General features: G+C 44.4%; 1 protein-coding gene across 2 annotated transcripts in view; it reads left to right on the forward strand.

Annotated features, from left to right (window-relative positions):
• Positions 1 to 2,248: 2,248 nt before the first annotated feature.
• raver2 (ribonucleoprotein, PTB-binding 2) overlaps positions 2,249 to 13,209 on the forward strand; it is a 97,160-nt gene continuing 86,199 nt past the window's right edge. Inside the window, exon 1 of one of the 2 annotated variants that reach the window (XM_013275818.3) lies at positions 2,249 to 3,063. In XM_013275818.3, the coding sequence (XP_013131272.1) occupies positions 2,791 to 3,063 (273 nt within the window). In that variant the 5' untranslated portion in view covers positions 2,249 to 2,790. The remainder of the gene's footprint in view (positions 3,064 to 13,209) is intronic. The other variant, XM_013275819.3, reaches the window with a different exon arrangement.

The raw sequence follows: 13,209 nt of genomic DNA on the forward strand, positions 1-13,209 counted from the left end.
CCTATCCCATCAGAGGAAGCAGCCACGCCACCACACTGTATCCTTGATCATTTGCGAGAGCATTACGCCAGCTGTTTGCATCAGCTCATGCATTACTGACAGGAGCACAGGATGACATATCCATAATCACATTGCACTCTTCAGCATTTGGGGTTAACCCCTCACTCTCCTGATACCTCCTCCTCCTCCTCACCAATCCCTCTCATTGCCTCCCATCCATCCTCACGCCTACTGAGCTCGTCCCAGGTGCCTGCTTTGCCTGTTCAGCCACTCAACCCACCCACGCCCTCACACTCTCAGTCCCACCGAGCAGCAGCAAACGTTTTCCTGCGCTCTCTCCTTCTCCTCTCTGCTGCCACCCACTCCAAAAGGGGCTGTGAATCACTGGCTGACACACTGAAGCACCAGCAGGGCTCTCGTGTTTTATTATTATATTTTTTTTAAGATGGTACAGCAACCAACATCTCTTTTTCCCCCTTGGTTTGTGTATCGGAGCGCATTATTATTATGGGACTAGGTAAAACGCTTTGAAAGATAGCTACAGAGTTTGTGTAACCATGCGAGGAGGTTACAGGCCGACGCGAGTTAATGTCTGAGTGTGTCAGTGTGTGTCTCTAAGTGTAAAACGATGGTGCTGGCATGTGTGTGTGTATGCACCAGGGGGACAGAGAGAACAAATTAATTGTTCTCTCATGGAAAACGTTGTTTAGCACTTAGTGGAGTGATTCATGCGTCTCTAAAATCAGCCTGTGCAAGTGACAGGCGAGTCCTTGCTGTCTTTTCACAGAACTACTGCTCAATGATTCATGTCCCCCAATCTGTCAGCCAGTACCGACTATTGTATGAGCTGCAGTTGGATCAAAACACAGTTTACATGTAGGACGACTTCTCAGGGGCATTCGCTTCAGCTTGATTTCCTGCATGATGATGATAAGTTTGTGACTTGGGTTAAGGGCACCTGTAACGTCCTGAGAGACCACAGAGATGGTATAAAAAGGCCTGCTACTGAGTTTGTGTAGCAGGCCTAATTGAGCTGAAGTATCTGATATCCGATGTTAAGATGATAAGAGTCCAATGAGGAATGGAACTAACAACTGAATTTAAAACGATCAGTAGTTTGGGGCCACTCTCTTGTCTATGTCTCTCTTAAAAAAGGCGATCTCTTTAGCCTCGTATCTGCTAAATAAAGGACATAACTGTCATGCATTCCTTTAAGATATTCAGTACAGTCTGGCAGTCTGGTGTGTGAATTACTCGTCATTGATACATAGCAGGTTGCATCTTCAGGAGCATTTGTCAGGAGGACACAGTGTGACTTTGTGCCTTGGATTCTTAGCTCCCAGCAGTAATGTTGAGTTGATGCATGAAGTGCATGCAGACTTATAAACTGCTTCTATTTGCAGTTGCACAAATTGCCCTTCTTTTTGGTTTGGCCTTTCCACTCTGGAGTGGACTGCGCTCACGCCTGATTGAAGCATTTAAGCAACAAACAGCCTGCATACACTCGCTGCCTTCCGGTTACACTGCTTCAGCCACTTGGCAATGCGAGATCATTTTCACCCACCGACAACTGTGATTGTCTGGACTTGGATCTGCCAAGAAACGCTCCACACAGATGGCGAGAGAGAGAGAACACGGAGGTTGATTTCTCCGTCTCTCTTTCAGAGGGCCCCGGCAATAAGCGCGCTCTAAATATTTCCTAAGTGGGTTGATTGTGCGCTTGTTGACATGTTTGTGTGCCTACGTGAATGTAAGTGCATCTTTATGAGTGTGAGCATACAGTGTGTGTCTTTCAGCGACTCATTCTGCCTGCGGAAGCTACACGGGCATTGTGAGGACTCGGCAGGGAGCTCTGCTCCCCTTGTGTTTGCCAGGAGCAGCTTTCCACCCACGGTGGGCAGGCAGGCGTGCAGGCTGGGCTGGCATTCACTGGATCACTTGGGTAGAAAGGAGGGAAGGCACACAGCCATTCATGGTAACATTATGCACATGGGGAACAGGAAAGCTCTGGCGGATCTTCTCCAATTCTCTCCTTCACCAAAAGAAGAAATGCTGTAATTGGGCCGCCGCACCGAAATAAGAAATGTGCGCACATACAGCACTTTGGTGCAGGGTGAAGACGACAGAGCATTCTGCAGGTTCAACATGTGATCAATAACAATAATAATAATAATAATAATAATGATGATGATGAAAATAATAATAATTTAATTCCCTCCTAAAAATACGGAAACATATGCTGTTTGGAGGATCAGGTTGGTGCCACACGACACGTAGCTCCTTGGCAAGCCAATTCAAAAGCGCACTAATTCGCACTGACCAATGATGATTGGCTCCAATGCAGTTAACAGACAGTTGGGGTCGCCAGGAGTCCGGAGTGCAGCCCGACATGCTGGGAACCATGTGTGCGTCAAAGTGTCCATATACAAGTTTCATTCATCAGATGACAGCGAGTCTTAAACGCCCCGTTTTAAACAAATGCTATGTTTAATGTAACGTTAATATAAACCTTGTAGCTCTGCTGTGTTGTCGCTCTTTATCACGGCTCAGCATCGGTCGGAGTAGAAACAGAATACAAACTGACGCCAAATACAGACGCGAAGCGAAGATTTAAAAGAAACAGTTCAGAGCAATTTGGCAGTATTGTTGTGTGTTGTTGGCTGTCGGTCTTTTTTCTTCTCTCTCTCTCTTTTTAAAAAAAAAAAATCTTTCTCTCTTCCACCGACACACACACCTCCCACCTGCTCTCTCTCTCTTTCTCTCTCTCGCTTTCCTCACACTTTTCCCAAGATGGCGGCAGCCTCATCCATCCAGCCGCCGAGCGTTCACTCTTCTCTAGCCCGGGATAGCGCACTTTCCCCGGAGATGGACAGCCCCGAGAGCCGGCAGCACGAGGACGAGGAGGCGGCGGCAGCGCAACCCCCGGACTCCGGGATTAGCCTCCGTGACCTGCCGGACCTGGAGCCCGAGGAAATCGAGAGGAGGCTGGCCAAAACTCGCAAGGAGCTGAGCAACAGGAGGAAAATCCTCATTAAGAACCTGCCGCCTGACACCACCAACCAGGTATACATGTCAGTTTACGGTGGAGAAACTGAGGCAAAAATAACAGGGTGGAGCTCTTTTTCTCTCAGCCCCCCAACATTTTACGCACGCTCGCACGGACTCCTGCTTTAAGCCTTTAAACCTTCATTTCACTGCTTAGTTCTGACACCTGCGAGTGTGATCGCGGTCTCAGGTCATGACTTTGACCACATCACCCCCTGATCAGATATAAACTTTGCAAGGAACTTTCAAAGTGTATCCGAATAGCTCGTGGTAAACTTATCATTGTATGTGGCTTACTTATCTAATCTGCGTGTTTTTTCCAACATGATGTCACAATCTGATGGGGGGGGGGGGGTCCACGGGCAGAGTCACTTCGAAGTTCCTCTTTTTGCTGTGTGACTTGCGTTTCCCATGGGTCTCACCTCACTGTAGCTGGAAGTGCATCATTTGGCTGCTGCTATAAGTGAAACGGTGTGCCTGATTTGACTTGTGTGCAGTCAGACACGTGTAACAGGTGAGCTCCTGGAAAAGTAGCCAGGAGGATGCAAAGTGGAGTGTTTTTCAGCAGGAGGAGACGCTGCAAAATGCAGTCTGTCGTCTGCAGACACTCTGATTAAATCATGAAATGCATGCGGCCTTTTCTGCTTCTAGCTTTATACTCTCTGCGTGTTTTTGCTTTGTGCTGCGTAAAGTTTAACATCAGATCTACAGACTGGCAATCGACAGCAAGTTGTACTGTTGTAATATTGTACAAATACTGTACTCTACTGTGGCCACGACAGGTGTGGATTTCTGACTTCTGCGTGTTCTAAACAGTTTCCTCCAATTTCCCAAAGACAGAAAGCACATCATTTAAATTTTGCATGTTCACCGAGGACCACAGAGTGTTTTCTTTTTTTAATTTCTCCTGCTAAGTGTGATCCATCACTTGTGTCAGCCCGCGAGCCTTTATGAGGCAGCGTGTCGAGGGCGCTGATGGTGTGTATTCCTTCAGGCTCGTACCGCCACACATTCTTTGAGAGGCTCTCAGCCAAAGAGAGCCAGTACCTCGGCCGGGTGTTTGCGCGCTGCGCGTGGAAGAAGAGGGGGGAGAAAGGGTGAGAATGCATGGTGTGTGTGAGAAATGAGAAGTGGAGGTAAGATTGAGAGCGGTGGTGGTGGGGGGTCATTTGGATCAGGTGAAGCAGCAGAACTGGAAGTTCTGTGTTTGTGTGTATATGTGTGTGTGTGTGTGTGTTTTTTCCCCCCACATTGTCGGCGTGTCAGATGGAGCGTGATGTGCTGGGGGGGGGGGGGGCGGGAGCTCAGTGGCGTGAAGTCCTGCGCTGCTGAATGTGCCACATAAATCTGTCCATTTAAAGGAGCACTGCTGGAGTGTCTCTTACTGAGACATGACACGGTGTGAGTTTCCACTGGTGGAGGTGGTGGTGATGTAGTTGGACTGACGCGAGCTCGGCCTTTAGATTTTCAGAAATGAGCAGCATAGAAGAGGAAAAACCCCCCAAAGTGTTTCAAATGACATCACAGCACTCATAAATACTGTCCCCATTATGGCGAGTATCGCGTTGTGTGGAGCAGCCTCTGGGTCGATCCAACATAAATCTTGTGTCAGCTTCTTAAACGTGAACTTTCTGTGTCTTTCTCATTTGTTTGGACTCCCCTGTTCAACAGTTGGTTGGACTAAAATGCGATTCCAAGACACCACCTGGAGCCCCCCCTTCCCCCCAATTTTCTGATTTAATTTATTAAGCAGTTCATTAACATCTTAATCAAGACTAATCAGTCAATAAACAATCTGACTCCCACGAGCACTGAAACGGAGACATCTTGTTAGTGCGCAAGACATAAAAAACCTGCAGCTGTTCTTGTTCGGTCCTGTACGGAGATGCGGTGATACTCTGCTGGTGTTTACTGTATTTTATCTTCAGTGAGGTTATAGATTTATGGCAAAGGAAAGTCCTCATTACAGTCTTATATAACCCGACTGATAGACCCAGCAGCACCCAGCCGTCTCCATCTCCCCATTCCCCTCATTCCCGCTGCCCCATTACTGAACACTCGATCGCAGGCCGCATGTGTGTGTGTGTATGTGTGTGTCCACAGTACACTGTGTCAGATATATGGCCCCGCTGACAGTCCTCATTTTAGGGGAGGAGTGGGGGAAGGGAAAGGGGGAGGAACAGAGGAAGGGTACAGTGTGTTTGCGGTAATGAACTTGGGGAGAATTGTCACAGAAAGCCACAGCTCCCATCAGCTTTATGGTGCTGTGTTCAGTTTTCAATTCATTGTTTTTCTTTTTTGCATTTTTTTTAATCCTTTTAAAATCACTCTTGTTATGCAGCTGTTCACCCCCCCCCCCCCCCAAAAAAACCCAACAACTGTAGAATACCTGCTCAGCGCTAAAGAGCCGGAGCAAGGATCGAGCTAGCGGACACTCTGCGAGCAGCTAAAGAGCCAGATATTTCCCTGAGGTGTTGGTACATACCAGAGCTAAAAGGGCATGAAAATTGGTCTTATATTAACTTAGCGGACCGAGAGACAGATAATAATGTTGCGCCTCGACTGCTGTGTAAATAATCTAACAAGTTTGTTGGTTTCAGAGCACAGCAAGTGCTGTGTGTTAAGAAAAAGAAAAAAAAAGAAGGAAAGGCAGAAAAAAGGCAGTTATTGTAGGATTGTAGGTTTCAGTCATCTCCTTCCTTGGGTGGGAGTCTAACTGCACTTTTTAATTTAAGCAGGTTAAGCGTCCAGTGTATATATTGTATACTAATATATTAAAAGCCAGGGCTCGGTTGAGATCTCATCTTGAGGTCATTGTTTTTTGGACGATGTTAGATGCGCTGCAGTTTTGGGGTGGCATCCTGATGACCCTTCAGGTTGTCTTTGATGTGTATATGATATTAACATTTATCTGCAGCTATCTACAGATTTCGCAAAGTGCCACTCTGCTTACCTCACTTGTACTTGATGCCACCTTGTTGCAGTGTCCATGTTAACGGCCTGGAGCAGACACAGAGCCCGCTTGGGGAAAAGATGAACAACAGGAGACCACTGCTCGCACAAGCATCACAAACGGCATAACATTCACAACAAATAGAAACTCGGCAATCATCTGGCTTCTCTGTTGTTAAGTTGCAGTTGAAGTCACTCAGTTATTATGTAACTTTGTGAGCCTGGTGGATTCTACACCACAGTGGAAAGGCTGCGTGGGCTGATTAGGGGTGCTGTGTCTGTTCAGGGCTGTCGGTGAATAAATCTGATTACAAATACAGAAAAATAGACATTTTGATATTCAGTGGTGGTAGTGTTGGTGGAGGGGACTACTAGCACCAATAGTAGTACTACTAGTGGCTGTGTGCTAGCTGCGCTGAATACACAGCTGGAAGGTGAATGCTGCAAGGCCATTAAGATTATGTAGTTTCTTGTTCTTATTTTTTATTCTTTTAGAGCTAAAAATGCAGATGTCTCTTTCAGGCTGTTTTTATATGTGTGAATAATTAACAGTAGTGGCTTAAAAATCTTAGTAGTAGTGTGTGTGTGTGGGGGGGGGGGGGATCTGAAAAACATTGAATTCACTGATTCTTAAGCCTGTGTTTGTGATATGCTGTTTGAAACCCAGAGAGCATGTTTACATACTCTCGCTTTTTATTGACTGAAACTTAAATTTTGGTAAACTAATGATGGCAGAGCAGGTTCATAAAACTCGAACAGAAACGGGTTTTAAATAGTTCTCCAGGCTTGTAGCTCGAGACATTTCCACAGTACTCTACCTACATAAGTAGTTCTGTGTCTTGTTGTAATGGTTTGCTCTCCTGTCGGTGTAATCCACATATAGACGTATTCTATTGTTCAAACATGTCATGTTTGACAGTTTTAGTTTGTTCCACCTCATTCCCGCGCCATTCCTGTCCTGGAGAGGTGGCTCACATGCACTCCAAATGGCACAAGTGTCAAAATAAATTCAATTAGTGGTCCTAAGAGGACGTTGAATTGATGATGTGCCTCGACCCTGCGGCTATAAACATGCCTCTTCCAGGACAGATTTCCACCTTTTGGAACCCGTCCAGACATGCAGTCTCTGAAAAACATCACGCTTGGGTCTGGGTAAGATTAAAAAAACGAAGAAGTGCTCTGACTTCCAGACACTGACAAACGCTCTGAAAGTCATTCGTTTTGTCCAGATTTAAAAACACATTATTTTTTTATGAGCCACTTGATCCACACACCCCGATTTCTCCATTAAGCACTATTAAGTTGATAAACTAATTGTTGGCGCCACATGCACAGTTAGCTGTGACTTGCACAGTGGTGTTACACAGTGATGCAGCCTTTTCCTTACAAATGATCTTTGTAGGAATGCAGCTGAAAATGAGCTCAAAGTCAAAACATTTACCACACAACACCCAAGTTTCATTTTACCCCTTAAAACATTCGTCACAGCAGATATAACCTGCTAGCTGTGGCATTTTAACCTGAAAAACCTCAATGTTTAGTACATTGTTGCTTCCAGGAAATGGGAATAAAGGGAGCTAAAAGGTTCCGTAAAAGGGATTTGCTAATATTGGACTGCGAGGGTTATGTGAATAAGATGCCAGTCATGCAGATGAATAATGCCAGTTTCAGATTATAGTATGCATGATAGCCCAACTCAAGTATTTAAAATTCATAGCGTCTGCGTTGTGCAATCCTAATATAGTCCCAGAGTTGCTTTCCTCTTCCTATTCGTCGGCCTTTCTAAGCACATAACAGCCAACATCACACATGTGTCATTGTTCATTTACAATCTCGTGTGCAGAAATCTACCCCGTTCGACTTCCCACTGACATCATGTAGGCCGTAAAAGACGGGGAAGCAACGGCAAAGATTTGACTATGAACACGTAATCTGACAGGGCTACTATTTTGTATCAGATGCTGTGTAGTCTCAACCTGCAATTAGTTGGAAGTAGCTGGAAGTACAGCCGGAAGTTGACGCAACTTTTAATAATTCCAAGCAGCAAGTCTAAAATGATTTTCAGAGGCACAACAGTGTAAAATAAACGGGGGCAGTGTGGTTTTATTTGCACAGAGGAAGTTAACTTCCAAGGTCTTCTGCCAGGTTCTTGAATTAATCAGCTTAAAAAGGAACACAAAACTTTTTTACAAGGTGTGTGCGTGCGTGCGTGTGTTGATATGTTCGTTGAACACCATGAAAGTGTGTGTGTTTGTGTGTTTTGCATATGTACAGGTAAACACAAATACATGTAAATGTGACAAAGCAGCATGCATCTGAGCTGCTCTTTCCACCCACCTTCTCGCCTTACTTTGCATGCTGTGGTGTGTGTGTGTCTGTGTCATGAGCAGATGTTCATGAAATCTGCCACTCCTGACAGTGGGCGGCCTTTATCGAGCCAGTGTGCAAACGCGCTGTTGTGATTAGCTGTTTATGCTGGCATTAGTCACCTTGAAGTTTTGCACATGTTCGTGTCACAGTTATCTGAAGACACACCTGTTAGACTTTTCGTACAACCAGCGCACTGTCACGATGCTACAGCTTTGTTTTTTGCATGTTTTACGGCACAGTTTGGCTGGGAGTCGGGTATGAAGGTGACATTATGTAGGTGAGATAATAGAGTTGGCAGGAGATCTGACGCTGAGCGAGCTCGGGTCCAAAAGATGGTGGAGAGGAAAAAGGCTCGTGCTGTAACTGATGGTTTGAGAGGGCTGATTTTAAAAAACAAACAGTAAAAAACTGTTCATCAAAGCACTTTGTAAACTGATAACGGCACGGTTATTTTTATGTCATAGCATATTTCAGCTGAAAGTTAAAAAGGGGATTCTTTTTTACGGTATTTCTTTCTGAAATGTTTGAGAGTAAACAACAAAAGCGGGATCGTGCTGACTGGATAAAAGGTTTCAAAGTAACTTGGACGGAAATGCATTGACTGGATGAGTGCGGGAATAATGGATGGCAGACTAATTGGATAAAAGGCTAAAGGGAAATAATGAGTGTGTTTGAGGAGTCCCGAGGCAAAGTGGCTACCTTGGTTGAACTGTGACTATAATTTCCCAGACTTCTAAAACGATCTTAACCCTCAGCACTGGTTAACATGTGTTTGGACTTCACAGGAGCCCTGCTGTTCACAACTGCTGCCACGGTAGTGTGTTAAATGTGTGTGTTTGTAAGTGTGACAGTTGACATTGTCCCGGAGGCTCTTAACTAAACTTCTGGATGCTGCGCATTAATACAAACCTCTGCAACTTGATTGAGCCTTTGGAGCGAGATTTGCTGATGTAATGAACTTTGACCTCGCTGCGAAGGTCACAGGCCTTGTGATGACGACTGTAAAGCTCGCTGGGTTCCACATCTGTCACCCAAAAGAAGAGAAACCACGCATTAAATCCAGCAAGTGACAACTAGAGTGCAGGAAGTGAAGAATACTTGAGCTGATGGGTCTCATTTTGTTCTGTGCATTAACAGCTTGAAGTCATCCATCCCTGCTTTATTCCCATAAATCACTTTCCAGAGGCTTAATCTTGCCACAGGGAACAATGAGATCTGTCACCATGTCTGCAATTATACTGTAACAAACAGCAAAAAAAACAAAACATAATCATGCCTTCATGAAAGGAAAATCCACTGATTAATGAAGTCCACCTGACAGACTGATTCTGTTATATAAAGGATGTAATTATACAGTTTTGAAGGAATTTGCACATTTCAAATTCCTGTGTTCTTTTCTATGCAAGTCTGGCACTATTTAGTCTTCTATTCAGTCTGGAGATGTAATCGCCCCTGGTTGTTCTGTGTCTATTAAACTGATGCAAAGTCACGCTGGAGTCAAAAGTACTGGGTGGATACTCTCACAGATTCTTTAGCAGCCACTGGGTGCATCAGCTACAGGTGAATATCGCTCCTTCAAAGGGATTGCATCGCCTTACGGCAATTCAAAAATAAATCTATTACAACGTTAATATTTAAACTGTGTTTCAGACTGTTTCACTAATGGAATTTTCCAAGCTGGAAACACAACAAAACCCAGGTTGTGGATCCTTGTTATGATTAATTAAGATTGGCAATGATTTTTTTTTTAAGTGTGCACTGCTGTACATCCAGCCTGTTGGTGTGCAGAGTGCTTCTGCTGGAGCCCAGTACAAGAGGCCATTTAGCTTTTTATGTCTAAGAGCTTCTCGGCAAGCATTCACATTTCTCTGCAGTTGCTTTGCTTATGTTGCCGTGACGATGATGGGTTTTAAGCACCATAACTCAAAGCCTGATTGTGGACGTCTTAGAAGTGTAGACTGGTTACAGCTGAAGCTCTAATACTTCGTCACCATTGTGTAGGCGCTTCAGCACATTTTAATTTATAGTATCTCAAGTGGGGAAACGCCACACGAACCAACTCAAACAAAAATAATGGATGTTTTTAAATGACGGTTTCACCCTGTGACGGCAGGAGTCTGTTGCTGTGTTGAGTGGGAGTGGCTGCGGGCTCGGTGAGGGGAAAAATAACCTCAAAATTTGAGCCCTGTCGCTTCAGGGCCGGAGACAAGCAGAGACGGGTGGGTGTGAAAAGGGGGAGGGAAGCGGGGTCACCCTGGCTGACAGCAGAATCTGTCCTGTCTCGGGGCAAGCCACCTGCTTCCTTCAGCCCACTGGTTCTGCGCTGGCTGAGATCAAATTAGTCAGCTTTTCAAGGAAGAAAAAGTGAAGTGAAGAAATGGACAGAGGCAGACGGCTAAATATCGTCGTTCTGTCCTCGAAACGCAGCTTCAGTCGGTAATAACAAGAATGCTTGAACCTGTGTATTTGGTTGATAAATATGCATTAACACCTTTAAGGTGACAAAAATGGCATTAAATGAACAAAACACCAGTTCAAACATAACATTCTTAAGCACAGGATTTGTCTCTTGTTCATTAACCGAGGATTTCAACGCTTAAACAAGGACATTAGCTAAACTTTTCCCTACGAATTAGTTTTACTTCAAATCAGACATTTTGATTCAGACTCATTCTGTTTGATTGTGTAACGAAGACATAAAAGTAACATGAAAGCGACATGGAAAACCCCCAAGTTGCACGTGAAATAAAAGGACAGTACCTTTTCATTGCAGCACATTAAGGCTTAATAGGTGATTCGAGGTATTAAAGGAATCTGTTTCTTTCAGGCGATCTGGTGCAGTGGCGCTGAATGCTTATCGTGTGTGACTCTTTAGCTCACCCACTGAAATCAGCCACTTTAACTCCTCTCCCTTGAAGGCTTCTGTTCCCCCCCCCCCCCCCCCCCCCGATTGGCTGCCTCTCACAAACAGATGCTGTGAACAGCAAGTGGGTGGGGCTTTAAGATATCCCCTCTCTTTGAACTTACATGCATCCAAAAGTAGATCAAACCAAGCATTTAGAGCTGAGCTGAGGCCTGAGCTGTTTTCTCAGCGTATGTGCACAAACTTTAGTTTCAACTTTGGCCAACTTTAATATGATATTAATGTTAAGAAAAGGCTTTGTAGGCTTCTTGCTTAGATGGTACTAATAATAGTCTCTCCTTGTCCTGACATTTCACTCTGAACCAATGGATTTTCTGGCACACTTGGCCGCAGATACATCCTGCTTCATGGATCATGGAAATTTTTGTTCTTTAAATCCGTTCTAGGTAAATGTCCAGTTTACCTCTGTACCCTTCTCTGTCCCAGCTATACAAGCTATGCCTCTCAAAATGGTTGTTTTTTTTTATGTACCTAGAGTTCGGACAGATCTGGGAAATCTGCATTTTCTTACTACACTCCTTGGACATGGAATTATTAAAATTAGCAAAATTAAAAGCAGATGTGCAGTGAAGGAGACTTGTAGGTGTTTCTTTTGAGAAGCCACTCTGTTTTTTAAAAATTAAGTTATGGGTGTTTTTTATATTGTGTTTTATGTTGTCGATTTCATGTTTTATTTGTAGCATTTTTGGGATGTTTTGACTTGATGTCTTTTCTTGTAAATAAAACTGTGATCTCATTGGGACTTGCCGGTAAAATAAAGGTAAGGTAGAGATCTCACCCAAACCCAAGTCAGCTGGAACTGGCTGTGCCACAGAACTGAATTGGATGAGCAGAGAAGAGAATGGATGGAGAACGCAGCTATTTACACACGCTCATCTATTGAGGAGCACAAAAAAAAATTCTCAACAACTTCCATTTGTGTGCTGCACTTCCACATTAAGAGTTTGGCAGCCAGTGCACTGTGCACCTCTTTGATCACGTGCCTGCGGCGGCTGAGGTTGATGATGGGCTTGAATCCCTGAGCCTGCTGCGCTGCTTCCCTGCATCAGCTGTCTCTACTCAACTGGAAGTAAAAAAGCATCCAAAGAAGGCAAAAAAAATGCAAAATGGTAAGAAAGGGAATAATGAAGACATAGAGTGAACTCTTATTATTTTTTTGTCTTACAAATGTGGAGGGGAATGGGGGAAGAGGATATATTGAGAAATTAAATTTGAGATTCTCCTTTTTTTGGTTGTTTTTCCCTAAAGGGTAACATTAATCTGGCATGGAATTTTGACTGGGGCTGAAGTTTTGTCCAGCACCAAAAAAGAAAAAGCAAGGCGAGGATTTTAAGTAGATGGAGTGGAAAGGCTGGATGTAGAGGGGAAAGAAAAAAAAGCGTAAACACGAACTGAAGGAGGAAACTTGTTAAACCAAAGGAATTTCAGCAGTGTCAGTGCAGTGTGACTGCGTAGAACTAGCATCCAGAACAAGGTGTGAAAACTCAAAGAGCGTGTTTGAGAGAGAGAATGAAAGGCTCAAAGAAAAGGAGAAGTGCGCACTCGTGTGTATTTATGCTTGTCTGCTAACAATATGTGAGTTTGCATGTTTTCTAAGAAGCTCTCCTGGCAGCCATTTGATGGGCCAGTGAACCGTGCTGTGCATGGTTTGAGCCACCTGTCTCGCACACACACCCACACACAAACACAGCTTATCTCAGACCAGATATGGAAAACAAAGTATTTGAGATGGGTTAGACATGCCCTGTTTTTAATTTCCCCCAAAGAGCCTGTGTTGTAGCCGAATGCAGCCGTTACAGTAGGCACGGGCAAAATTTTACGCTGTCTCAAACCTCAGCAAAGTTTTAGCGTTTACGATTATAGCTCCTGTAATGTGACTGGTAATCACGCTGTCATTGTAATGGTAATACACGAGTGTG

The sequence above is a fragment of the Oreochromis niloticus genome, linkage group LG17 (assembly GCF_001858045.2).
Source record: "Oreochromis niloticus isolate F11D_XX linkage group LG17, O_niloticus_UMD_NMBU, whole genome shotgun sequence".
Taxonomy (NCBI): Eukaryota; Metazoa; Chordata; class Actinopteri; order Cichliformes; family Cichlidae; genus Oreochromis; species Oreochromis niloticus.